The sequence below is a fragment of the Phascolarctos cinereus genome, unplaced genomic scaffold, assembly GCF_003287225.1.
Source record: "Phascolarctos cinereus isolate Bilbo 61053 unplaced genomic scaffold, phaCin_HiC Scaffold_4;HRSCAF=312, whole genome shotgun sequence".
Classification (NCBI taxonomy): domain Eukaryota; kingdom Metazoa; phylum Chordata; class Mammalia; order Diprotodontia; family Phascolarctidae; genus Phascolarctos; species Phascolarctos cinereus.
This window is the reverse complement of record NW_027555847.1, coordinates 320,393,017-320,417,759: the sequence shown is the minus strand read 5'-3', so window position 1 is coordinate 320,417,759 and position 24,743 is coordinate 320,393,017. Positions and strand designations below refer to the sequence as shown.

The window sequence follows — 24,743 nt, the reverse complement described above, 5'->3', positions numbered from 1 at the left end:
TTTATTTTTATTATGAAAATGATTTTTACCTTAACATGTCCTCTGAAAGGATACAGGGGTGGGGAACCTGAAGCCCCAAGGCCACATGTGGTCCTCTTTGTCCTCAAGTGTAGCCCTTTGACTTTTGAAGTTTAGATTCAGTCAAAGGGCAGCAGTTGAGGACCCAGAGGGCCACAAATGGCCTCAAGGCCTCAGGTTCCCCACCCCTGGTTGGGGATGCCCAGACCACACTTTTAGAGCTCCTGGATTAAATGATCTGGAATTCTAGTTCTAAAATTCTGTATTTATAAGAGACACTGAATCTTGGAGTTGGGAGAGGTCAATCAAACCTTTTAACCAATGTAGAAATATTACAATATCCTTGACTAATGAAATGATGTTGGCTTCTGCTTGCGTACTTTAGTGCAAGCAAGCACTTTGTTTCACAGAGCTAGGTTCCTTGTTAGAAAGGCTTCTTTCTGTTGAGCTCTAATTTTCCATCATGTAATATCTACCAGCTGGCTCTAGTTCTGCCCTCAGCAGCCCACAGAAAAAGCCTGCTTTTCTTCCCTATGACTATCCTTGAAAAGTCTCAACTTTAGTTTTGATCGTACTAGGCTGATCAGCTCTTCCTTTTGATATGACATTGTTTCTGTCCTCTTCAGCCACTTTTATTATTTTCTTTTGGACCCCTGTAATTTGTCAACATCCTAAATTATGGCCTGTGGCTACCAAAAACCAGATAAGTTCAGTTATATGAAATTGAACAGCTTTCACACGAACAACATCGATGAAGCAAGAACAAGAAGGTAACCTCAAAGGATTTGAACAAAATCTATGTCTCAAAAGAATAATTAACATCAATTCACAATATGGAAGACTGCTGCAAAACACTAGGAAAAATGCAGATCAAAACAATTCAGGTTTCACCTCACATCCTACAAACTGGCAAAGATGGAAACCATCAGTATTGGATCAGTTACCAGCTTCTCTTTAAAACATTATCAACTAACCCTAACTCTAATCAGTCAACAAGCATTTGTTAGTCAGTGAGTTAAAAAACGTTTATTAATTAAGCCCTTTTCTGCTTGTTGGGCTCTGTGCTAAGTGCTAGGGATACAGATACAAAAAAGAAAGTGAGCCCTTGCCCTCAAGGAGATTACTCTTTAATGGGGGAAGACAGCATTGAAAAGGAAGTTGTTTAACCAGAGGACAGAGGCACTGAGAGTGCTGTGTTTGTCGACCTGCTTTTCTTTTTTCTATGTTGTCTTTTGCTCTTGCTACTTACTGAGAGTTCCCAGCCCAAACTTAACTCTCCTTCAGCCGACTGTTTGACTGTTTTACCTTTTATTTCTTAGTGAGGAGCTGAAAATGCAAATAGTAGGAAAGAAGAAAAACTACATCAAGATGTAAAAAAACGATAGACCTGAGAGCCTTTTGGAGAAGTAGCTCTTGAAGGGATGGGGGATGGGAGAGAAAGCAGGACTTTGGAAACTTAAAAAGTGATGATATATGTATGGTGGGAATGAATTGGAAGCAAAAACTAAAGAGGAGACTGGAGTGAGGAGGAGGAATGTTGGAGACTTTTCCTATCATTATTAATGAATTATGAAAAGGGGGTGGGGATGCATTCCTTGGGAGAAAAGCAGGGTCCTTTCCAAATGGGGAAGATTGGCAGCACCATTCTAATCCTACATGGTAGGGTGTGTACATTTGTGATTGTGGTCCAGTGCCAAGTAGGTCAATCTTGGAGGGTAGGGAAGATGGCCTGGGTGAGGATGGTACAATGCATCACTCTAGACCCATATGTGAGTCTACAATGGACATTAATATGATCTTATGATTTTTCTGAATATTACTGCTAATATTCAGAAGTCTACTTTCAGAGTTTAAGCTAGATCATAGTGATACAAAACCACTTTTGATCACTTTTGCTAATTTCTCCTTTCCTTCTGAGAGAAAGGGAATAAATATAATGATAAGACTTCATGAGACCTTTCTCACTTCAAAGCCCTAGGTCTTGGTATCATTATTAGCCTTTTTGCAGTGTACTTGTTGCTGCTCTCTACATTCGATGGTATAGGTAATAGGAAACAGGTATTTGCAATAGAGGTTAAGTAAGCATCAGTGTGACCACAGAATACTTTTATCTAGGGAATTGCTATATAATCATTTCTGTTACACCTTTAATGACAATATTGCTGAAGATTTTAGGTTGTGTGTACTGTACAACCAAAGAGGTTGAACATTATGTCATTATCTAGTTTACTTCTATTACAGATTCTACAGCTCTTATAGCAAATGTTACTAATGTATTTTAAGTTGCTATTTCTATTTTAGAATAGAGAAGGCCTAGACCTGGCCCATCAAATTTTCTAGCTGTGATATATACTCTGATTTCATTCTCTTTCCATCTTATAGAACTTTGTTTTTTTTCTTACATTAATATTCTTTCCACCTTCTGCAACTGAAGTTTGTTTTGCATTGTGCCTTCTTGAGAATTGTTTTTCCTCCTACTTTAGTAATTTAGTTGCTTTTGTACAGTTTTTATATAAATGGTTAATTATAACTTCTGTAACTGAAAACATTTGCAATTGTATGTGATCTTTTATTTAACACACATTTCTTTTATTCTGTGAAAAATGTCTTTCTTAAAAAAGGCTATATTTTAGAAAATTTATAAAATAATTTGGGACCAGAAGAATAAATAAGGTGAGCTTTCATTGATGGTGTATTTAATCAAATTGGGGATTTTGTTGTCTAATAGTTGACATTTTCTAAAATGTTCAACTTCTGTGTATAGTTGAAATGTAATGTTTAGAATTCATTTTTTTCTTATTTAGAAGTCTTAATTAAAAATTAAAATTCATTGTTTAAATGTTGCCCAGTTGAAGCTAACAACTCAGATATTAAAATTAAGTTAGGAAAAAAAGCCTATATTTCCTACATGGTCTTCTCTTTGGAGTAGTAGGATATGAAGTCCAGAGGCAGCTTAATCTATCATAAATTGAAAGCTTCATTTCCTGCCCTACCATACACATGCCAAGACAATTCTAATTTCAGAATACATATTTAAATACAGTTAAAAATGGGTAACTGTTATTTAAAATAAGAAAGCCCTCACATTTAGTATCTTTTTGAGTGTTTATACTTGATAGAAATTCCTCTCCTCCTCCAGCCTTTCTCTATGAAAAGAAAAGAAATCAAGCAAACCCCATCATCACAGGGCCTACTCTTCCTTTCACCATTCAGCACCCATAATCCCCCTGCTCCCCTTCACCTCCCCTTCAGTTCTCTTCAGAGAGAAAGGCAGTGTAGTTCATCTTCTCTTGTTTCTCACTCATCCGTCTTCAACTGCTAGAACTTCCCTTTGAAAATGACCTCATATTTACTTTGTGTTTTGTGTATCCTTAGATTTATATGTATGCCTCTTGTTTCCCTGGTTGTAAGGTAAACTTCTTGAGGGCAGGGACTATTTCTTTTTTGTTTTTGTATACCTAGTGCCTAGCATATTTGTCTGGTACATTGTCAATGCTTCATAAATAATAATTGATGGATTATCTGAAATTGATCATTGTAATCAATCTGAATTTCAGTGTTTTGCCACTGTTTGTTCAGCTACTGTAAAATTCTTTGGTTACCCACTTGGTGTTTCTGTTTTGTTTATTACCAAGAACAGTATAAATACTTTTGGTAAATATGGGGACTTTTTTCTCTTTGTTATCCTCAGGGTGCATGCTCAATATAGTCCTAAGTCAAAGGATATAAGCATTTTGTAACTTTTTGTTTTTACAATTCTAAATTGTTTTTTCAGAATGATTGGACCCATTCATAGATCTACCAACAGTATGTTAGTGAGACCCTCTTCCTGTAGTACTTATAAAGCTACAACTATCTTTTATTGTGTGTTTTATTTTGGGTGTGAAATAAAAGTAAAGCCTTAGAGTTGTTTAATTTACCTTTCTTCTATTACAGTTTTTTATATAGTTGATTGTTTATAATTCTTTTGTAAAACTGTGTCTTTATATTATTTAATCACTTAACTTTTTACTGGGTATGTTCCCCAGTAACTTTTAGCTTTATTGTCCAAGTTCCCTTATATCCGACCTTCATTTACATTTTCAATGCATATCAGACATTTCATTGCAATATCCAGTGCAGACACTGGGGAAAACAAAACCCAAGAGTTATAGCATCATTAGCTTGGAGGTGGAAAAAATCTCAAAGGTCATCTATTTCAGCTTCCTCATTTCATAGAGGAGGAAATAGCTTTAGGAACTCTTTCCTTACACAGGCCCCAAACCCATTTCTACCGTTTCCATTCCTTGACTCCTTGACCTGACCTAAAGATTTTCTCCATTTGAGCTCTTTTATTCTTGGTCTGTTTGCATTTATTTTATTCATGTAAAAACTTTAATTTTATATAATTGAATTTGGCTGTCTTGTCTTTTAAAATTTTTAAAATCACCTCTATCCTTTGATTGAGCAGCTAGGTGGCACAGTGGATAGAGTGTCAAGCCTGGAGTCAGGAAGATTCATCTTCCTGAGTTCAAGTCTGGCCTTAGACACTAGTGTGACCCTGAACAAGTCATGTAATCCTGTTTGCCTCAGTTCCCTCATCTGTCAAATGAGCTGGAGAAAGAAATGGCAATCCACTCCATTATCTTTGCCAAGAAAACCCCAAATAGAGTTGTAGAGACTTGGACATGACAGAAACTGACTGAACAATAACAAAAATCCTTTCATTATGAAATCTCCCCATACTCCTACCATGTATAACCAAAACATATGGTTTTAGTACTCTTTAGAAAAAAAAAATCTCCTTTTATTTACATCATCTATGCATTAAGAACTTGTAGTGTATGTAATAAGAGGATAGTTTAAATCTATTTTCTGCCAAACTTGTTTAGAGTTTTCCGACCAGTTCTTGTTAAATAAGGAGTCCTCTCAGTGGTTTGTGTTATTGAAATACTGACTTATTGTATTCATTCACATTTAGGTATTTCTTAGCGAATTTGTACCACTAATTTTTTTCTTTTGATTTTTAATGAGTACCATATTATTTTTATAATTACTGCTTTAGTTTGAGATCTGATAATTCTGGAGTATGCCCTTTGTTCCTATTTTTGCTCATTTTCTTACATGTTCTAGAATTTTTATTCCTACAAATGAAGTTTGTTATTATTTTAATTCCATGCAGTAACCTGTTGGTAGGTTGGTGGAAAACTAAGTCTGTAAATTAACATAGATAATATGGTCATTTGTATTATCATAAATAGTGCTTTAGCATATTTACATACAACTAAGGGTGTCTTAATAGGTTGACTGCCATATATTTTAAGTTTGTACATTTTATATTCAGTTTGACTAGAATTTCTCCTTTATCCAGGTTTTTCTGGGTTATATGAAGAAATGTAAATGATTTACTTTTTTATTTATTGATTCTGAAGTTTTTTTTATGACTTCTGTTATTAACATCATCATAGTTATTCCAAGTATTCTTCTACCACACCATCCCAGAGAGCTACCCCATATAACAAATTGTTTTCTTTTTTGAGAGGAAAAAAATTGACATAACATCATTGAGAAAGTTTGAAAACCTGTATAATATGACACATGTAGATCTTCCTACTTCCCACAAGTAAGTTTGGTGTGTCCTCATATTTTTTCATTTGAGTCTTGCTTTATCTTTGTTAATTTTTTTACATTCACTTTTGATTTTTTTTTTGGCATGTACTTCTTTCTGTTTACTTTGATGTAGTTGTGTATATTGTTTCTTTTGTGGCTATGCTTCTTTCTGCATTAGTTAACATTGATCTTTCTGGCTTCTCCATATTTATCACATGTCATTTTTTATTGAAGAGTAGCATTCCTTTACATTCATATACCATAATTTGTTTAGTTATTCTCCAATTAATGGATATCTATTCTATTTCCAATTCTTTGCTGTTACCAAAAGTACTGCTATAAATATTTTGTTATATATGAGGACTTGGTTCTTATTGATGGCTTCCTTGAGGTATAATGGATTCCCATTAATGGAGTCTTCATTTCAAAGGGTATAAACGTTTTAGTCACTACATTTGCATAATTCCAAATTGCTTTCCATATAGTTGTTCCACTTTACAACGCCACCAAAAAATGTATTAGTGTCCCTATCCTTGATCCCTCTAACATTGCGTATTGTTAACTTTTGTCATTTTTGCCAGTTTGCAAGGTATGAGGTGAAACCTCAGGATTGTTTTGATTTGCATTTTTCTTAATATTAGGGATTTAGAGCTTTCTTTTACATAGCTGTGAATACTTTGCAGTTCAGCTTTTGAGAAATGTTTGTTCACAACCTTTGCCTATTTATCTGTTTGGGAGAGACTATTAGTCATATCTATATCTATCTATCTATCAGTTGTTTATATACCAAGCCCTTATTTGAGAAATTTGATACAAAATTTTTTTCCCATTTGCTTTGTGGGTTAATGGGTTAATGTCTGTGCAGAAACTTTTCAATTTCATATAATCAAAGTTACCTATTTTTCTCTTTTATAATTGCTTCTGTCTCATGTTTGGTTAAGAATACATTCTTTACCCATATCTGTGAGAGGTATGTGATCTATTTCTTTTTTAATATTTAAAATAATATTATTTTTCATTTTCTATCTTACTCCTTAGTTGAAACTGTTGTCTATTTCTTATTCTATTTTATCCTATTTTGTAATTTAACTTTTTAGTCTAAAATGCCTACAAAAAGGATTGTTTATGAAACTGTGAATCTCTATTTGATACAGCCTTTGTTTGTTTTAGAGTTTAATAAATTTATCTCATTAGTTTCACAATTGCCTTGCCTGCTTATGCTTCCTTTTGTACTTCCATCTGTTCTCCTGTGTGCACTTAAAAAAGTGTGCCAATGGGCTTCCTCTTTTTGCAGTATCATCACTGCTACCTTGTTCTCCTTTCAAACCCTCCGTTCCCCACAAGAACTAAAAAAACAAAACAAAACCAGCCTACCTTGTGAAAAATAAACATGGTCGAGCAAAACAAATCCACACAATGCCAATCTGAGTTTCCATTTGTACCTAGTGTTGATCTCCTTTTTGTCAGGAGGTAGGTAAGGTGCTTCATCTTAGGTTCTTGGGAGATGTGGTTGGTAATTTTTTTGATCAGAGTTTTTAAGTCTTTCAAAGTTACTATTATGTTTTACAGGTTGTCGATGTCTTTGTATGAATTGTTCTCTTACTTTGCTGAGTATCTGTTTCTAATTCTCAGGATTCTCTGAAATAATCTTTTGTCGTTTTTTAGGGCACAATAATATTCCATTTCATTTATATATCACCATTGTTTAGCCAGCCATTTCTAGTGGATATCACCTTACTTTTTCTTTTCTTTCTTTTTCTCTTTTGTTTTCTTCTTTTGAATCCCATTAATGATTAGGAAATTTATTTTGATTTTGACTGTTTCCTTTCCATTATCATTCTCTTTCAACCTCCCCTTTCCCATCTTTCTACTAAGTTTGACGTTTCTACACCATTCTCTGTGTTTCCTGTCCTTCCTTATCTATTTCAATTAAGAATGAATTCCTATGATTCCTGCTTTCTCCTCCACTTCTTTCATGTTTGTTACTTTTCTTAATGCACCCCACTTATGAGAAATGGTAAATTTTGCCTTCTTCCTTTTGTCTATATTAATGTGTCACTTTCCCTCCCCTCTAAAAAAACACCTCAGAACAGAACCAATTCATATACCCCGGTCCTTTATTTTTCTTATTTAACTCCCTCAATAACTTTTGAAGAAATAAATAACATTAACAATAATAATAATTGCTAGAAGTGTTTTACATACATCGTTTGATTCTCATAATAGCTGAGAGTTAGGTGCTATTATTATCTTTATTTACAGATTAGGAAACTGAAGATGAGAATGGTTAAGTGACTTGACACTCCTCGTAAGTGCCTGAAGCATTACTAGAATTTAGGCTTTCCTGAGTCCATTCCAGCACTGCTTGCATTTTTGTCACAAATGAAGACATTAAGCTTTCTTTCCTCCCATTAGAACTTATCCCTTTAGCTTTGTTGAGCCCCTTCCAACTTGCAAAAATGTTACCTTTCTAAGTTTCTCTTGGGTCTTGTATTCCTGCTAAACTGTGATCTTTTCTGTTAAAGGTCTGTCCCTTCCTTTTCCTCCCTCCCCCACCACAGGATTTTCCCCGAGCTTGTTGAACTACTTCTTTCTGGATGTTTATAGTATTTTTTTCTTTGACATAGAAGCTCTAAATTTTGTTTGTGACATTCCTGGGACCCTTGCTTTTGGGATTTCTTTCAAAAAAGTGATTGAATTAATCATTTCTAGCCTCACTTTGTCCTCTGGTTACAAGAGATCTAGGCCGCTTTCAGTTATGAATTCTTGAAATATAGTGTCCAGGCTTTTTTTTCCTGAATCATGATTTTCAGGGAGTAGTCTGGTGAATCTAAAATTCTCATTTTCCAGGTCAGTTTTTGATATTTGATATTTTTTCTCAATCTTTTGATTTTGTTATTTTATGTCTTCCTGTTTCATGAAGTCATTGATTTTTGTTTGGTCTGATCTAGTTTCTGGGAGGTCTGTTACTTGGATAACATTTACCATTCTCTTAAACTGCTTGATGCCTTTCTTGTTCATTATTCCAGAACTTATATTGGATTTTTTATCTCTTGCTTCATTTTTTCTAGATATTTATGTGGTCTTTAAGGGAAATCCATATTTTTCCTTTGATTCTCAGCTTGCAGATGTAATGGAATTACCCCAAAATCCAACCTAGAAGGAGAAAGTATCTCTGACTTTATTATAATGCTTTATAATGATCTGTGTCTTATTTGGTTTACTCATCTTTCCACCTTTAATTCTGGAATAGGAGCTTTGTGCCATGGTCAGCCTGTGTTCCCTTGTGCTTTTGGGTAGAGTGTTTACCTCTGTCTGTTCTCATCAGAGATCACCTGGGTTCTTGCTCTTAACCAAGGTATACCCCCTCGCATCTTTGAGGTTGAGTGCTGGATATTCTGGACTCTTTGAGGTGCCCAGTCAGTCAGTGCTAGGAACCTTGGAGCTCTTGAGCTTGGGTTGTTCCCATCTGAGTACTGCCATGTCCAGACTGGAAACAAAGTTTATTCTTATCTTTTGGTGTATGGCTAAACAAGTTGTGATACAAAAATATAATGGAATAATACTGTGCAATAAGAAATGATGAAAATAAAGAATTCAACATGAGGAGACATATGTGAATTGATGCCAGTTGAAGTAAACATATCCAAGAAAACATTCACAGTACTTATTGCAGTATAAATGGAAGGATTTTTTAAAAAAGGAAAGAAATATTGTAGTATACTTATGAACAAGCTTGTTCCTGGGGAAAAAATGAGAAAATGCATATCCCTCCCTTTGCTGAGGTTGAGGCCTTAGGGTACGGAGCATGTTGTGAATCCTGTCAGACTTGGTTAATGTATTGCTTAGTTTTGTTGAACTACTTTTTCTCTGTCTTGGTCTTTGTTATGAGGAATGACTTTCTGGGGAAGAGAGTGGAGAGGGATACATTTGGGGATGAGGATGATATAAAAACAAGAGATGTTGATAAAATATAACAGGCATCTGGATGAATGTTATTTTTCTCCTTTCAGTGTCATTGCCTTTGTTCATGCTGTTTCCTATGCTTATAATGCATTCTGCTTCCTCCTGCTACCTCCCCCTATCCCCAACTGACTCATGGAATAAGCCAACTCATTTCTATCTCCTGGCAGATAGTGATTGATCTCTTTCTCATCTGGACTCAAGATGTTGTAATTTTCTTGTGCACTTAATACATTCTAATGCGTACTATAGTTATTTGTATAACTATATTGTTATGGCTATTAGATTATAATCTCCTTGACGACAGAGGATGAATTTTCTTTACCTTCATGCAGTACCTTTCAGAGTGGTAAGCATAGAATAGATACTTAACATTATGGTCACTTGCCTAAGCAGAATTGGACGGGGCAGAGATGCTTTGGGGAATGTGATAGTTACGATAGAGAAAATCCAGAGAAACACAGGACAGTGAAATTTAGAGCTGGAAGGTATCTTAGAAATGATGTGGGTGAACCCATTTCTAGATGAGGAAACTGAGGACACATGTTGACCACTTTAAGCTCACAGAGTTAAGTAAGTAGTAGACAGCCAAAGTGAAATTGAAGTCCATAGTGCAGGTATGAGTATTAAAATTGTACCTAGACCATTCATTGAATGTCCGTAACTGATTTATCAACAGTCCAGAAACCATGTCATCTAATATATTGGAGAGTCTCTGTCAATGATTTCCCGCATTCATTGCTTGTCATTGCTTAGTGAAGGTTGTTAAAAAAGACTTGGTGAACTGGCTTATTAAATCTGTTGGAACTAAGATTTGTTTGGGTTCTCTTAACAAATGAAGCTAGTTGAATTTATGGCGTTTTGTAACATGCTGTTTGATACATGTATCTTAATTTTTTGATGCTTTGTTAGGAATACAAAACATTTCCTGTTCTACCACAGAGTGTGGGGGATCAAATTTTTTTTTTTACAAACTGCATATCTTTGTTTACTTAGGGAAGTTGATAAGAAATTCTATTAAAGGAAAATGAACTTTGAAATTATTAAGTATTTTTGGTGGCATTTGCACAGTGAAGGGAGTGGATATTCTGTAGAAGTCTTAGAATTTAATAACCTTTCATAATTAAATTTCTAATGAAATAAATAGCCAGTTTCTTCTAACTTGAAATAATGGAAGAAGATTTTTCATTTCTGGGTCGTGTTAGTGCAGTATCTTCTACAGTTAAATCTATTTTGGGATTAGCAGAGAGCCTCCAAGTTACATTGAAATCTGAACCTACTGTTGAAGAGAAAGGGCTCATAGATGCAGTTATTGAACCAATTGAATATTCTTTTATTATTAGGTAAGTGTTTGGATTTTTCTGAATTATTAAGAGAACTAGTCTTTCAAAAATATGATAAAATTGTAACTGGAGATTTTTTTTTTGGCCCCTTTACATGAATAACTTTAAAAAGGGCAAATGATGATTAATGACCAAGTAGTTCAGGACGATAGGAGAACCTGAGCCTCTCCATTATTTTTCCTTGATGAGTTTGTATCAAAATGTTTTTGTGCTCATTTCTTTACAATTTATCAAAGTGCTTTAAACGTAATGATTAGGAAAATGCAAAATTTCCAAGTAAATTCTGAGGAGGATTAAAAGAGCAATAAAAGCATTTGTATTAGATAATGGTATAAACAGTTCTTTTCAAATAATTTCTGAAGTTGATTATTAAGTGTTTTTTTTTACCTTCTTACATTGCCAACCTTCTCTTCTAAGGGAATGCTTCATTTAGTAATGAGTTATATTAAATGTATAAATATATGAAAAATCTTAAAAGTGAAAAATCATTTAGAATCAGACCTGGCTTTCATTTTTGCCTGAAAAAATTAGTAGTTGCATGTAGTCTGTGCCTTTCAGGATTGTGTGTGTGTGTGTGTATAAAATGCTTTTAAAAATATGATAACAGCTTATATATTTATCTATTTTTAAAAAGCTAGCTATGCCTGACACTTTAATATGACAAAAGGTCAACTTTTTTTTTATTTTTAACATACTGCACCTGTGAATATTCAGTATTATAAGTACATTGAAAAGTTGGAAATTTGTAACTCATATGTAAAACTTAAATAGAAAAGAGTACAATCTGTTTTTTGGTTTACTCACTATAGATTTCCTCTAGGGTAAATTGGTCCAAACTACTGAATTAAGGAACCCACTTTTTCTGTTCCTCCACCTGATCTGTCTCTGTCACCTCTTCCTAACCTCTTAAGCTGAGGAATATTTCTTTCCTTGGATGAAAAATTGCTTCCCATTGCTGCCAAATTTTCAGTTTTTCCTCCTGGATTCAGATTCAACTTATCATTTGATTTTACCTTTGAACTTAAGATCATTATATGTTTCCTGTATCTTATATATTATTAGTTCTGTATATATTTATTGTTTCAGCAACTTTGAGGTTATCTTGAATATTGGTGACAGGCAAAAGGAATTAAAGAGATTCTTTTCATCCTTAATGCTGGCAATGCTTCTATCCTTACTAGAGTAAATTGAAGATTTTCCTTTAAATTAAAAAAAATATTGATTCCAAATTGTGTTTATCACTTAGTCTATATGTATATATCACAGATGAGTAATGATTATTTTTGACAAGGACTTTTGGGCTTCAGTTTCCTCATCTGCAAAATGGTTGTGGCCTAGGTAAGATCTAAGATCCCTTCTAATCCTTAGGCCTTGTGATTCTATTATATGGATTTGTGTTTCCAAGATTTTATTGTATAGAATTGTATAGAATTAATTGACTAGAATATATAGTATTCATTTGATAGAACAAAGTTTTTTTTAATGGTAACAAGTAGAACTTTTTTTTTCCTCTTTGAAGTGTTCATAGTAGAACAGAATTTTTGTAAACTTTGTTTATTTAGAAAAGGAAGGGTGATGTTTGGATTCATAATTTAGACCAGGATATTGACTTTTTTCCCTTAGGAATTGTTCTGGCTTTGTGTAAATTTCTGTGGAAAAGCCTTCTTACAGTAGTCTAATTTAGAAATATTCAATATAGGATATTTAAAATTGCTGTGGTTAAGTGACATTCTCTATTTACTTCTCTGTTTTTTTTTAGCAGATATTTTATTGCTCAGAGGAACCCTGCTGTTAACTTTGCTGTTACAGTGATGTGAATTCAGTAACATAGCTTACCTCAGCCATTGGCATCATTTTCTTTTCTGATAAATTCTTTTGACTCAAAGACAAGTGGACTATATAGCTTTGTAACCCTGGACAAGTCACTTACTCTCTTTGTTCTTTGGATTTTCATTTTCTAAATAGTGATGGTAATACTGTAGAACCAAGTGAGGTAATTAATGGAAGTGCTTTTCAGTGCCCAAAAGGAGGGTGCAAAATGTAAGGTGATGTTTAGCAAACAGGGTCATTTGTCCTTACTTTGCTCATTTTCTGGGAGAGCTGTCAATAAGCAATGAGACAGTTAAGAGCAAAGTAAGAAGGAGAAAAAAGGGACCTGAGTCATGTACCTGTGATTTATTGAAAATTAGTTATGAAGGAAAGGAAATTACATTAGTAAATTTATTATTTACTAATTAATTATTAACAAAGTACTCATTAATTCACAGCTTTCTAATTATTATTATTATTTTTTGCATAGAGTAGGCTGATTTTTTTGTGTCTGTGAACAATGAGCAAATTAATAGTGCAAGCAAGAGGAAATATTTGCATAGGAAATATTTAGTTTACTTAAAAAAGCATTTCCCTCCCAAACTTTCAGATACTTGAGCCAACATTCATTTGCAGAGAGTATATAAGCAAAAGATTTTTTTGGAGCTACATGGAGGTCATCATTATCAGTTGGTACAATAGATGTATTTATCATTTTAAGTTTCTTAGAGTGCTTTTGACACTTCTGGCTTAAAACTACTTTGACAAGATTATCAGGCAACATTTTAAAAGTTTCTGTTACTCTATGTACTGGAAAATAAAACCACATTTTTAAAGAGTTTTTTCATAATTCTGACTAGTCTTTCCTTCAAGTATTCTGAATTAGTGATGTATTCCAGTAATAGCTCTGTGTAGTGACTCTAGGAGCAATGAAAAAATTACAAAGAAAATAGGCATTTTCCTTTCCTGGAGTAACTTATGAAAGAGAATACTTATAAATGAATGTAATGGACACTTCTTTAGTACTTCAAAATATCTATAGTTTCATCCATGTGCATATTCTGTTCCCTGATGTTTATGTCCTTTTGAGAATGAGCTGGTTGGAACTTCTTAGCTTAACAACTGAACTGTTATTTGACATAGAACCTACAGAGTTCCTTCAGTATACTGGAATGCTCAGAGTTTATTGCATATCTTTGTCAGGCATGGCAGTAGGGCTTTAATGGAAGATTATATTGATATACAAGCAGTAATGTATGAGTACTAAACTCTTAATGAAATGGTTGGAATCGCTTTTCTGGAAAAAGTCAGTAATTGTTTTGAAAGAAAATAACAATGGAATGGAGAAGAGAAGGCATTTAGGATTGAATAAAGTTCAGCATCTATGTTGGAACCAATTTGTGGGAGAATTTCAATTCAGTGATCAGGAGATTATAGTTTATGTGCTTTGCAGTGGGAAGTTCCTGAAGGTTTTGGAGTAAAGGAGTGGTATGCTGAAAGAACTATATTAAGAACATTACTTGGTTTGTAGTGTGAAGTTTATTTTAGAGAGAAGTTAGGATGGAGGTGAGAAGATTGGTTAAGAAATTGTTAGAATAGTGAAGGCAGTAAGAGATGAGGTTCAGAATTTGGAATGCTTCAGTGGGAAAAAAGAGTGAATGGCTCCTATAGATACTTTGTAGTTAGAATGAATAGTACTTGGCAACTAATTGAATGTGAGGAGTGAGTTAGACCTAAAGTTCAAAAATGATTCTGATGTTAGGATTCTGAGGACAGTAATTGGAAAGGCAATTTTTTTGGGGGAAGATAAGTTTAATTTGCATGTGTTGAGTTTGAGATGCTTATAGGATGTCATGGTGGAAATATATAGCAGGCATTTGGAAATATGGTACTGGAACTTAGGGCAAGGATGCATATAGAGTTATAGGTTTGAGAGTCATTTACATAGACTTCAAATTGAGACCAGTGAATATGGAGAAGTACAAGGACAGAATCTTGATGGAGAATATTTAGGCAAAATTGGAGCTGAATATTTGTTTTTTTAAAAATCATTTTATACATTTTTTTGTGTCTTTTTTAAAACATCATATAATTTCCTCCTTTTCCCTTTCCCCTTCCAGAGAGGCATCCCATGTAAAAATATTTCTATGAATGTATTCTGTTTCTTACATTATCATGCTTACCATAAATATCTGTCCCCCTCCCAGAGAACCATCTCACTAACACATAGTATTTTTTAGAGAGAATAAAAAATCAGCACAACTGATCAGTTCATTGAAAAATCTGAAAACATGTGCAGTATGTAACTTTGTGATTCTTCCACTTCCACAAATGGGTAGGTTGGGGATGGCCTCTCTTATTTCTTTGTTTAAGTCTTGCTTAATTTTTATAATTTTGTGACATTTGCTCTTTTTGTGTGTGTGTGTAGTTTTTTACATTTAGTTACTGTGTATATTGTTTTCTTGGCTCTGCTTGTTTCACTGTGCAGCAGTTCATACAGATCTTTCTGTATCTCTGTGTACATCATACACATAATTTCTTTTTAATAATTTCTTTTTAGTTTTCAACATTCACTTCCATAAGATTTTATGTTTTAAATTTTCTCCCCCTCCCTCTCTTCTCCACTCCTTAAGATAGCATACAGTCTGATATAGGCTCTGCTTATACATTCATATTAAACATATTTTCACATTAGTCATGATGTAGAGAAAAATTAGAACTAATGGGAGGAACCACAAGAAAGAAGATACAAAACAAAAGAAAAGGAGAGTGAATAGTATTTGCTTTCTGCATTTAGAGTCCAAAGTTCTTTCTCTGGATGTGGAGAGCATTTTCCGTTGTGAGTCTTTTGGAGTTGTCTAAGATCCTTTGCATTGCTGAGAAGAGCTAAGTATTGAAGTCAGTCATCACACAATGTGGCTCTTACTATGTACAATGTTCTCCTGGTTCTGCTCATTTCACTCAGCATCAGTTAATTTATCTTTCCAGGTTTTTAAACAACATATTGTAGGATTATGGTTCTAAATCTGCTTTGCTATCTGCTTCTGTTTTATGGGAGAGTTCATCCCGTTCAAATTCACAGTTATGATTGCTATCTTTCTTTCTCTCCATCCTGTCCCCTCCCCCCATTTATGCTTTTTTTCTTTCTCCTTTTCCCCCCTCAGTCTGCCCTCCGTTCTATCAGCCCCTCCCTTTTCTTCCCCTTTACCTTACTGCTTCTTCCCTCCCTTCTGTCCACCCTGTCCCTTTTCTTTCTCTTTTCTTCTCCTTCCTGTAAGGTATGTTAGATTTCTATACCTAACTGATTATGTTACTCCCTCTTTGAGCCTAATCTGATGAGTCTAAGGTTCAAACAATGGTCATCTCCCTCTCTTCTTTCCCTCTACTGTAATAGGTTTTTGTGCCTCTTCATGTGATGTAATTTACCCTTGTCTGCCTCCTCCTTTCCTTTCCTCCCTTAACAATCCTTTTTCACTACTTAATTAGATTTTTTATCATCACACCAAAGTCAGTTTTTTCCCATGCCCTCTCCTCTCCCTTCCTGTCCTTTTCCCTTACCTGAGGATAAGAACCTGAGAGTGTTCTAGCCTACATAACTTGGGGTTTATTGGCTAGATTGCTCTCTCAAAGACCAAGCCTTAAACCCAATTCACTCTGGAGCTCATAGATTGGACTATAGTAGGTCCCTGCCCAAGCACCACTTTATTTTTTGAGCCCTCTTGGCTCAGAGTGAATGTAAGTAGTAACTTTCTATTTCAGCACCCCGAGGGTCTTCCCTCCCAGTTTGATTTTTTCTTTTTTGGACATCCCTTGACTCACTTATTTTTTTGGGTTTGGTTTTTTTTGTTTTGGCTTTTTGGTGAGGCAGTTGGGGTTAAGTGAGTTGCCCAAGGTCACACAGAGCTAATAAGTGTCAGGTGTCTGAGACCAGATTTGAACTCATGTCCCCCTGACTCCAAGGCCTGAGAGCTATCCACTGTCACCTAGCTGCCTCGCTTGAACACAACTTCTTAAAGAGGCCTATTCAATGAATGGGTGTTGCCTCACTCAAAGTGAGAACCTGAAAAGACCTTAGCTTAAAATTCCAGGATCTCCCCTTGCATCCTGAGGTATCTCCAGTCGTCCTAATGAATATCTGGCCACTGGACCCAGATGATTCTGGAGGAGAAAGTGAGGCTAGTGACCTTGCACAACCCTCCCTCATTCAAAACAAAGTCAATTGCAAGTCATGTCATCATCTCCCTGATGTCATGTCCATGAAGGACAAACAACCACAACCCCTTTTAAATGTCATAATAACGATACAGTTCTCAAGAATTACAGGTGTTATCTTTCTTTGTAGGGATGTAAACAGTTTGCCCTGATTAATAACATATTGTTTTGTTTTCTTTCCTGTTTACCTTTTTATGCCTCTCTTGAGTCTTGTATTTAAAGATCAAATTTTCTGTTGAGCTCTGGTCTTTTCATCAGGAAGGTTTAGAAGTCCCCCATTTCGTTGAATGTCCATCTCCGCCCCTGAAATATTACACTCAGTTTCGCTGGGTAGTTGATCTTTGGTTGTACTCCAAACTCCTTTGCCTTATGGAATATCATATTCCATGCCCTCCAGTTTTTTAATGTAGAAGCTGCAAGGTCCTGCCTTATCTGACTGTGGTTCCATGATATTTAAAATTGTTTCTTTCTGGCTGCTTGAAGTATTTTCTCTTTGACTTGGTAATTTTGTAATTTGGCTGCAATATTCCTTGGTGTTTTCAATTTGGGATCTCTTTCAGGAGGTGCTTGGTGGATTCTTTTTGATGACTTGTTTTATCCTTCGGTACTAGGACCTCAGGGCAGTTTTTCTTGATGATTTCCTGAAAGATGCTGTCCAAGCTCTTTTTTTCATCATGGTTTTCAGGTAGACCAATAATTTTTAAATTGTCTCTCTCCTGGATCTGTTTTCCAGGTTTTTTGTTTTACCATTGAGGTACTTAATTTTTTTCTGTTTTTTCATTCTTTTGTTTCTATTTGACTGATTCTTGATATCTCAGAGTCATTAGTTTCCACTTGCCCAGTTCCAATTTTTAGTTAATTGTTTCTATCTGTTGGATTTTGTAGCTCCTTTTGCATTTGGCCCATTTTACTTTTTAAGGAGTTCTTCTCTTCAGTGAATTTTTGTGCCTCTTTTTCCATTTGGCCAGTTCTACTTTTTAAGAGTTGATTTCTTCAGTGTCTTTTTTTTTTCCATTTGGCCAATTGTATTTTTAAGTACTTGTTTTCTTCAATGTATGTTTTACCATTTGGCCAATTATTATTTTTTGTTTTGGTAAGGCAGTTGGGGTTAAGTGACTTGCCCAGGGTGACATAGCTAGTAAGTGTCAGGTGTTTGGTCTGAGACTGGATTTGAACTCAGGTCCTCCTGATTCCAGTGCTGGTGTTTTATCCACTGCACCACCTAGCTGCCGCAGCCAATTGTATTTTTTAAGGACTTGTTTTCTACAGTTAATTGTTGTCCTTTCTTTTCCAAGCTATTGACTCTGGTGATGAGCTGGGGTCATCAGCACTGGAGCTCTCAGGGTGGGGGTGGAGAGTCTGGAGGATGCCTGCTCACCCAGCTTCTTTAAAGCACTTGAATGTTTGGCTGCCAGAGCATGTCTGCCAGCCTGGAGTTGTGCTGAAGCCCCGAGACATTTGACTGCTGGAGAATACCAGTACACTTGGTGGTTTTTTGAGGTGGTGTTTACCAGTTCCCCTACCTGTGTTGAGACACTTGAGGAGTCCTGGTGTTGGTGCTTGCCTGCTCTACCACTACACATAATTTCTTACAGCACAGTAGTATTCTTTTATATTTATGTACCACATTTTATGTAGCTATTCCATATTTGATGGGCATCTACTCTGTTTGTAATTCTTTGCTATCAAAAAAAAGTGCTGCTGTCAATATTTTGGTATACATGGGTACTTTTCTTTTTATCAGTGGTTTCCTTGTTATATAAACCTGGTAATGGACTCCCTAGTTCAAAGGGTATGGGCATTTTAGTTACTTTATTTGTGTAATTCCAAATTGATTTCCAAAATAGTTGTACCGTTTCACAGCTCTACCAACAATGTCTTAGTGTGCCAGGCTTTTCACAACCCCTTCAACACTAAATATTGCCGTTTTGCCAGTTTGTAGGGTGTAAGGATTAAACGTCAGGATAATTTTGATTTGCATTTCTTTATTACTAGTGATTGGAGCATTCTTTCATGTGGTTGTGAATACTTTGCATTTCATCTTTTGAGAACTATTTGTTCATATCTTTTGCTTACTTAATCTGTTGAGGAATGGCTATTTCTCTTATATGTGCTTATTTGTTTGTATATCTTGGATACCAAACCTTATCAGAGAAATTTGATACAAATATTTTTTTTCCCATTCAACCGCTTTTCTTCTTATCCTAGTTATGTTAATTTTGTTTGTGTAGAAGCTTTTCATTTCAAGTCATCAAAGTTAGCTATTTTGTCTTTTGTAATTATCCCTATCTCTGCCTTTACCCCTGTTGTATCTGTCTCTTAGAATCCTACCTCATTTCCTTTAAGAATTAGTTCAAGTATTACCTTCTACTTGGAACCTTTCTTTTCCTGTTCATATTTCCTCATGCTAGTGTTCTCTCTCCTTAACTATGCTATATTTATTCTCTATACTTAGGTATGTACATATTATTTCTCTGATAGAATGTAAGGTCCTTGAGAGTGAGAATTGTTTCATTTTTTCTTGTCTTCATATACCTAGAACCTGACACATAGTAGCTATTTAATAAATGCTTGTTTGTTGCCTGATTGATTAAATATGAACATATTTAAATTAGAAGAAAAGAAGAAAAATTGAGGCAGCCCAATGTGTTGTGAAAAACGTGGACCTTGGAGTCAGGAGAGTAAGATTTGGGTCATTCTTTAAATACTTAATAACTATGGGTTGATGGATAAGCCACTTAACAATGACAACAGTAATAAAAATAACTAACATTTATGTCATCCTTTAAGTTTTGCAAAATCCAGAACAACGCTATGAGGTAGGTCATAGAAGTATAATTATCTTTGTATTACATCTAAGCAAACTGAAGCTAAGAGAAGTTGAATTGTACATGATCATACTTCTTTAAGCTTAAGTTTCCTGTTCTGTAAAATAAAGATAATAATGCCTTTGTTGGAGTTGTGGTGAAGAAAAGGGTCCAAGTATTACTTGAGGTGTCAGCTATTATTATTAGTATGTTACAATGGGCTGTATTGCTTCATGAAACAGTATGAAGTGGTAAAGGGCAAAACAAGTTTACAGAAAGCTTGTTGAAAGAACCTACTTTAACCATATCATCCCATGAACATTTAAAGATGAAACTGGGATATGAAACAGATACGAAGTAGAAAAAATTTGACAAGACTTTTATAATGAACTATTTTTTTCCATCATTGATAGTGGAGCCATCTCATTTGATGCTATTTTAAGACAATCTTTTGTGTGGTTCAGGAGGAAATAGAGATGGTAGTAAGGAAGCCAAAGATGGGAAAGCAGCTGGATCCAACCACATATAGACAGAGGAGGCCTATGATACAGGCTATACAATTCTGAGGGAATTAAGGATTGATTCTCAAGATTTCTGAAAGAAGGGAAGGTATCAAACGTTTGGGAAAAAATAATAGATTCCTTATTACTATGAGAAGGAAAAAAATCTTAATAACTACTTATTATGTCTAACTTTGCATCTTTACAAACTAATATAAAGATAACCTTCACACGTTTGGGCAGCCTTGATAAAGATTTGAGTGTTGAATGGGCAGACTTGTCAAACAGAACACAACCTTATAGGTACACAGTTGATTGAAAGGTGTAGAGATGTAAGATCTTCTCACACCTGGATTCTTACATCCTGGATTTTAATTATTGTGTTTATTATTTACAGAACTTAATATTTACTGAATACAAAAAAGCATTTGATTTTTTTAGAGCAAAAAATGCTTTAAAAGTTCTCTCTTTTAACAAGGCATTTGTCAGGCCTAGCATATTAAAAATTTTAAAAAAGTTGAATTTCTAATTCTAATCTAATGAAAATAATGTAGGACAATTGTAGTTTAATTTAAAAATCTAATATAATATCATTTTCTTTATATTTTTGATAGAAATGAAGATCTAAAGCAAATGCTGGAAAGCAACAAAGACTCTGCCAAACTGGATGCTATGAAACGAATAGTTGGGGTAGGTGCAATCGTGGATAATAGTTTTGGTAAATACGTGGATAGTGATTTCACTAAATGTATTGTCGTTTGAATCTTCAGATGTTTAAGTGTTCCTTATCTATGCTTTTTAAGGTGTAGCAGTATAGTTATAATAGCCAAAAAAGGATCAGCTTTAGAGTTGGGAAGATCTTTGTTCAAGTGTTGTCTCTGATACCTAGTATTAAGCAAGTAACTTCAACCTCTTAGTGGTCCAGGCAGGCAGCTCTTTATTATTTTATGTCTCTGAGGGTTTGCTGATCTGCACAGGAAGTTTCCTGTACAAATGAAATCATGCCTGTTCCCTCCTGAAAAAGAAAGACTTCAAACTCTTATTTTCTTACTGTTTGTTGTTTAATTTTAAAAAATGTGTCATTTTGGGGCAGCTAGGTGGTGCGTTGGATAGAGCCCTGGCCCTGGAGTCACAAGGACCTGCGTCCAAATCTGGTCTCAGACCAGACACTTGACACTTACTAGCTGTGTGACCCTGGGCAAGTCACTTAACCCCAATTGCCTAAAAATAAAAAAAAAATTTAAAAAAATGTGGCATTTTGCTATTTGGAAGTGTTCTTTTAGGATATCTTACATTTGTGGTTTCAAACTCAAATAGAAACTGATTTCTGCTGCCACATATTGACTTAGAAAACTACAAATTAATATTATCTGTGTAGTATTGTATCTTTATTTATTTTATTAAACATTTCCTAATTGCATTTTAATCTGTTTCTGCCTACAGTATCTCAGGTTTGATACCTCTGTTTTACATGTTTATTTTTCACATCAGTGTGACTTCTTGTACTTCAGCTGGGTCAGTCATTCTGGAATTTAAAAAAATTCTATCAGTATCCCTTACTTTTATCATTTTATATTTTGCTTGATTTTAATTTTCTTCTGTTTCCATCCCATCCTCTTCTCTTCTTTCTGTCTCATTCTCTCCCTCCCTCTACAAGCTGTTAGGTTTGATATGGGAACAAAATAAGATACTAGACATTGAATAGTCACCAAGAGATTTACTTTGCCATAGTCTAGAAAGGATATTCAACTAGTATCCTGCAGTGCTTTACTTGGGATAAGCATGGTGTCTCTCTCCTCCAGATGGAAGTAGGTCTGGTCATCAGGGCACAGTGTGTTGGCTTGGGGTGTCATTTAACCTTATGGTGGTTTTTTTTTTGTCACTTATTTTGACAAAGGTGTCCTTTTTCCTTGGTGTTAATATTTCACATCTACTACGAAGGAAAACATTTTTATGTGATTTTATAGTCAGAAATTCTTAGTTATTAGTATTATTAGTAAGTATATTAGTAACAATATTAGTAACAATATTAACCTCAATGTTGTCATGCAAGTTGTGGGCTAGATAAGGAGTTGGTACAAGACAGTGTCCTTGCCTTGAGGGTCATGTCAATTTGAAATGTAGATGTGCTTTTTAGAGTTTGTATGTTGATTAGTGACATGCCTGGTTGATAGATTATACTGTATAGAATTAGTTTGTTGCAAGTTATTTAAGTCCCTCTAAGAATTTTAAATTAAATCTTAGTAGAATATTAAGTTTTTAAATATAATTTGGAAAAACATTATGTTAATGCAACTCTAAAGAACTTTAGAAAATGTTGTTAATTATTTATTTTAACCAGTTTAACTCCAAACTTGCCCCCTTGCCTCTTATCACTTTACCTTTCCAATTTTTTTTTATACAGCTTACTCAAATTTTCCTGATTTCCACATCTGGAGATATCACATCCATACTTAAACTCCTTTAGTGGCTTTATGTTGTTTATAAGATAAAATAGAAATTCCTTGTCTTGGCATTTAAGACCCAGGTTATGTTTTCATCTTCATTTTTCACTTTATTCCATTCACTCTAAAGTTCCAGTCATGCTACTTTACTAACCACTTACTAATCTCACTCATTCTGCCCTCTTCCATCTCTATAGATGTACTGTTAAATAAAATCAATGTTATTTTTTACTGGGTCATTATAAATATTAATGGCTCTAGTAATGTGTGTGTAATAGGTATCTAAACTATTGCGTGTATAACCTCTTTAGAGTTTCTACAGAGATAAATTTTTTTTAAAGTTTTTTTTTTTTGGCTAGGCAGTGGGGTTAAGTGACTTGCCCAGGGTCACACAACTAGTAAGTGTTATGTGTCTGAGGCTGGATTTGAAGTCAGGTCCTCCTGAATCCAGGGCCAGTGCTCTATCCACTGTGCCACCTAGCTGCCCCTACAGAGATAAATTTTAAAGCTGATATTTCAACATTTATGATAATTAATACATTTAAGTATTAAAAATAGTGGGTATTTCTTTTTTTAGATGTTCTATTTTTATCATATTGCCCTTATAAGTCCTTTATAAGTATTTTTATTGCTTGTACAGTGCTTTTTACTTTGTGAGTGCTGTTGGTTTTGCTAATATTGGTTGAATTAAATTTGTCAGTAATTAATGAATTTTTCTAGAATGTGATAGCTTGTTTTTCATTTTAGAATAGTTTCAGTAGTAGGCATGAGGATAGAAATCAGATTGTGGGTACTACTTGTGGAAGAAGTTGAATGATGAGGTAATAAAAGCTATGAGAGGAAAGAGGAATTAATTGGAAGGTCCTTGCTAGTTGAGGGGTAGAAGTTGAAGATTTGCTTATGATAAATAGAGGCCTGGGCATGTTTTTAAAGCAGTGATGTAGGAATCAGTGAAGTTGGAGAGAATATATGTGGAACTTTGGGCCTCTTATTTTCTCCTTTTTACTCAGCTAATTTAGTTTTTATGGCACTCTGAGCAAGAACTGTTCAGGGTCCAGTATAAATGAATATGATTCATTTTTGTGAAGTGGGATTCCTGAAGTGAAGTTTAAAAAAAATTTAAGAAAAGTATCTATTAATGTTTACTATGTACGAAGCTCCATGCCAAGGTCCTGGGGATACAAACGGAAAAGTAAAAGACAGTCCCTACTCTCAAGGAGATAACATTCTAAAAAAGAGAGACAACACAAAAAAGATAACATGGTAACATACAGTGTTATGTCATCAAGGCGTGGAATGAAAAGAGGTGATGATAGATGTTTCTTGAGGTTTCTCTGTTGCTTTTGCTTTCCCAGAAAATTGATGCTGACAGTGCAGAATAAGTGTCTGATCCACCCTCTAGGTTTCCTAATTCTGGTAAAAGGAGGGTGTTTTCCTCTAACCTATGTGAAAGCATAGATCTGGTAAAATCAGGTTTTTTCCCCCTTAAATTTACAAAGCATTTGACTAGGAGTCACTACAGTCCCAAGAACTCTTGAATTATAAACAAGGTCAAACAGCTTATATGTGTATTATATAGTTACTCCAGAGTGGAGGTTCTTAACTTGGGTTCTCTGAATTAAACAATTTTTTCTTAACTATATTTCAATATAATTGGTTTCCCTTGTAGCCCATGAAATTGGACTGTATAACCTCCCTTCCAATTCAAAATTTGGCAAACTGTAAATAATAGAAGTTCCAGTTTATTGTATAATCTTTCTTCTTGTTATTCTTTTTATATTGAAATATTTGTGTTTGCTAATGATTAAGGTTTTTTTTTTTTAAATTTTTCCCCTTTGTAAGGCAATTGGGGTTAAATGACTTGCCCAGGGTCACACAGCTATTAAGTGTCAAGTGTCTGGTCTGAGACCAGATTTGAACTCAGGTCCTCCTGACTCCAGGGCTGGTGCTCTATACACTGCACCAGCTAGCTGCCCCACTAGTGATTAAGTTCTTGAAAAAATGTTAAAAGTAAAAAAATCCTTTGCTTTTTTAAGAAACTTCATTGCTTTGAAGAAC

At 34.6% G+C, this 24,743-nt stretch overlaps 1 protein-coding gene across 1 annotated transcript in view; it reads left to right on the top strand.

The window, feature by feature from the left end:
• AP3B1 (adaptor related protein complex 3 subunit beta 1) overlaps positions 1 to 24,743 on the top strand; it is a 327,381-nt gene that overhangs the window by 45,578 nt on the left and 257,060 nt on the right. The window contains exon 2 of the mRNA XM_078153162.1: positions 20,856 to 20,931. Coding sequence (XP_078009288.1) covers positions 20,856 to 20,931 — 76 coding nt within the window. The remainder of the gene's footprint in view (positions 1 to 20,855; positions 20,932 to 24,743) is intronic.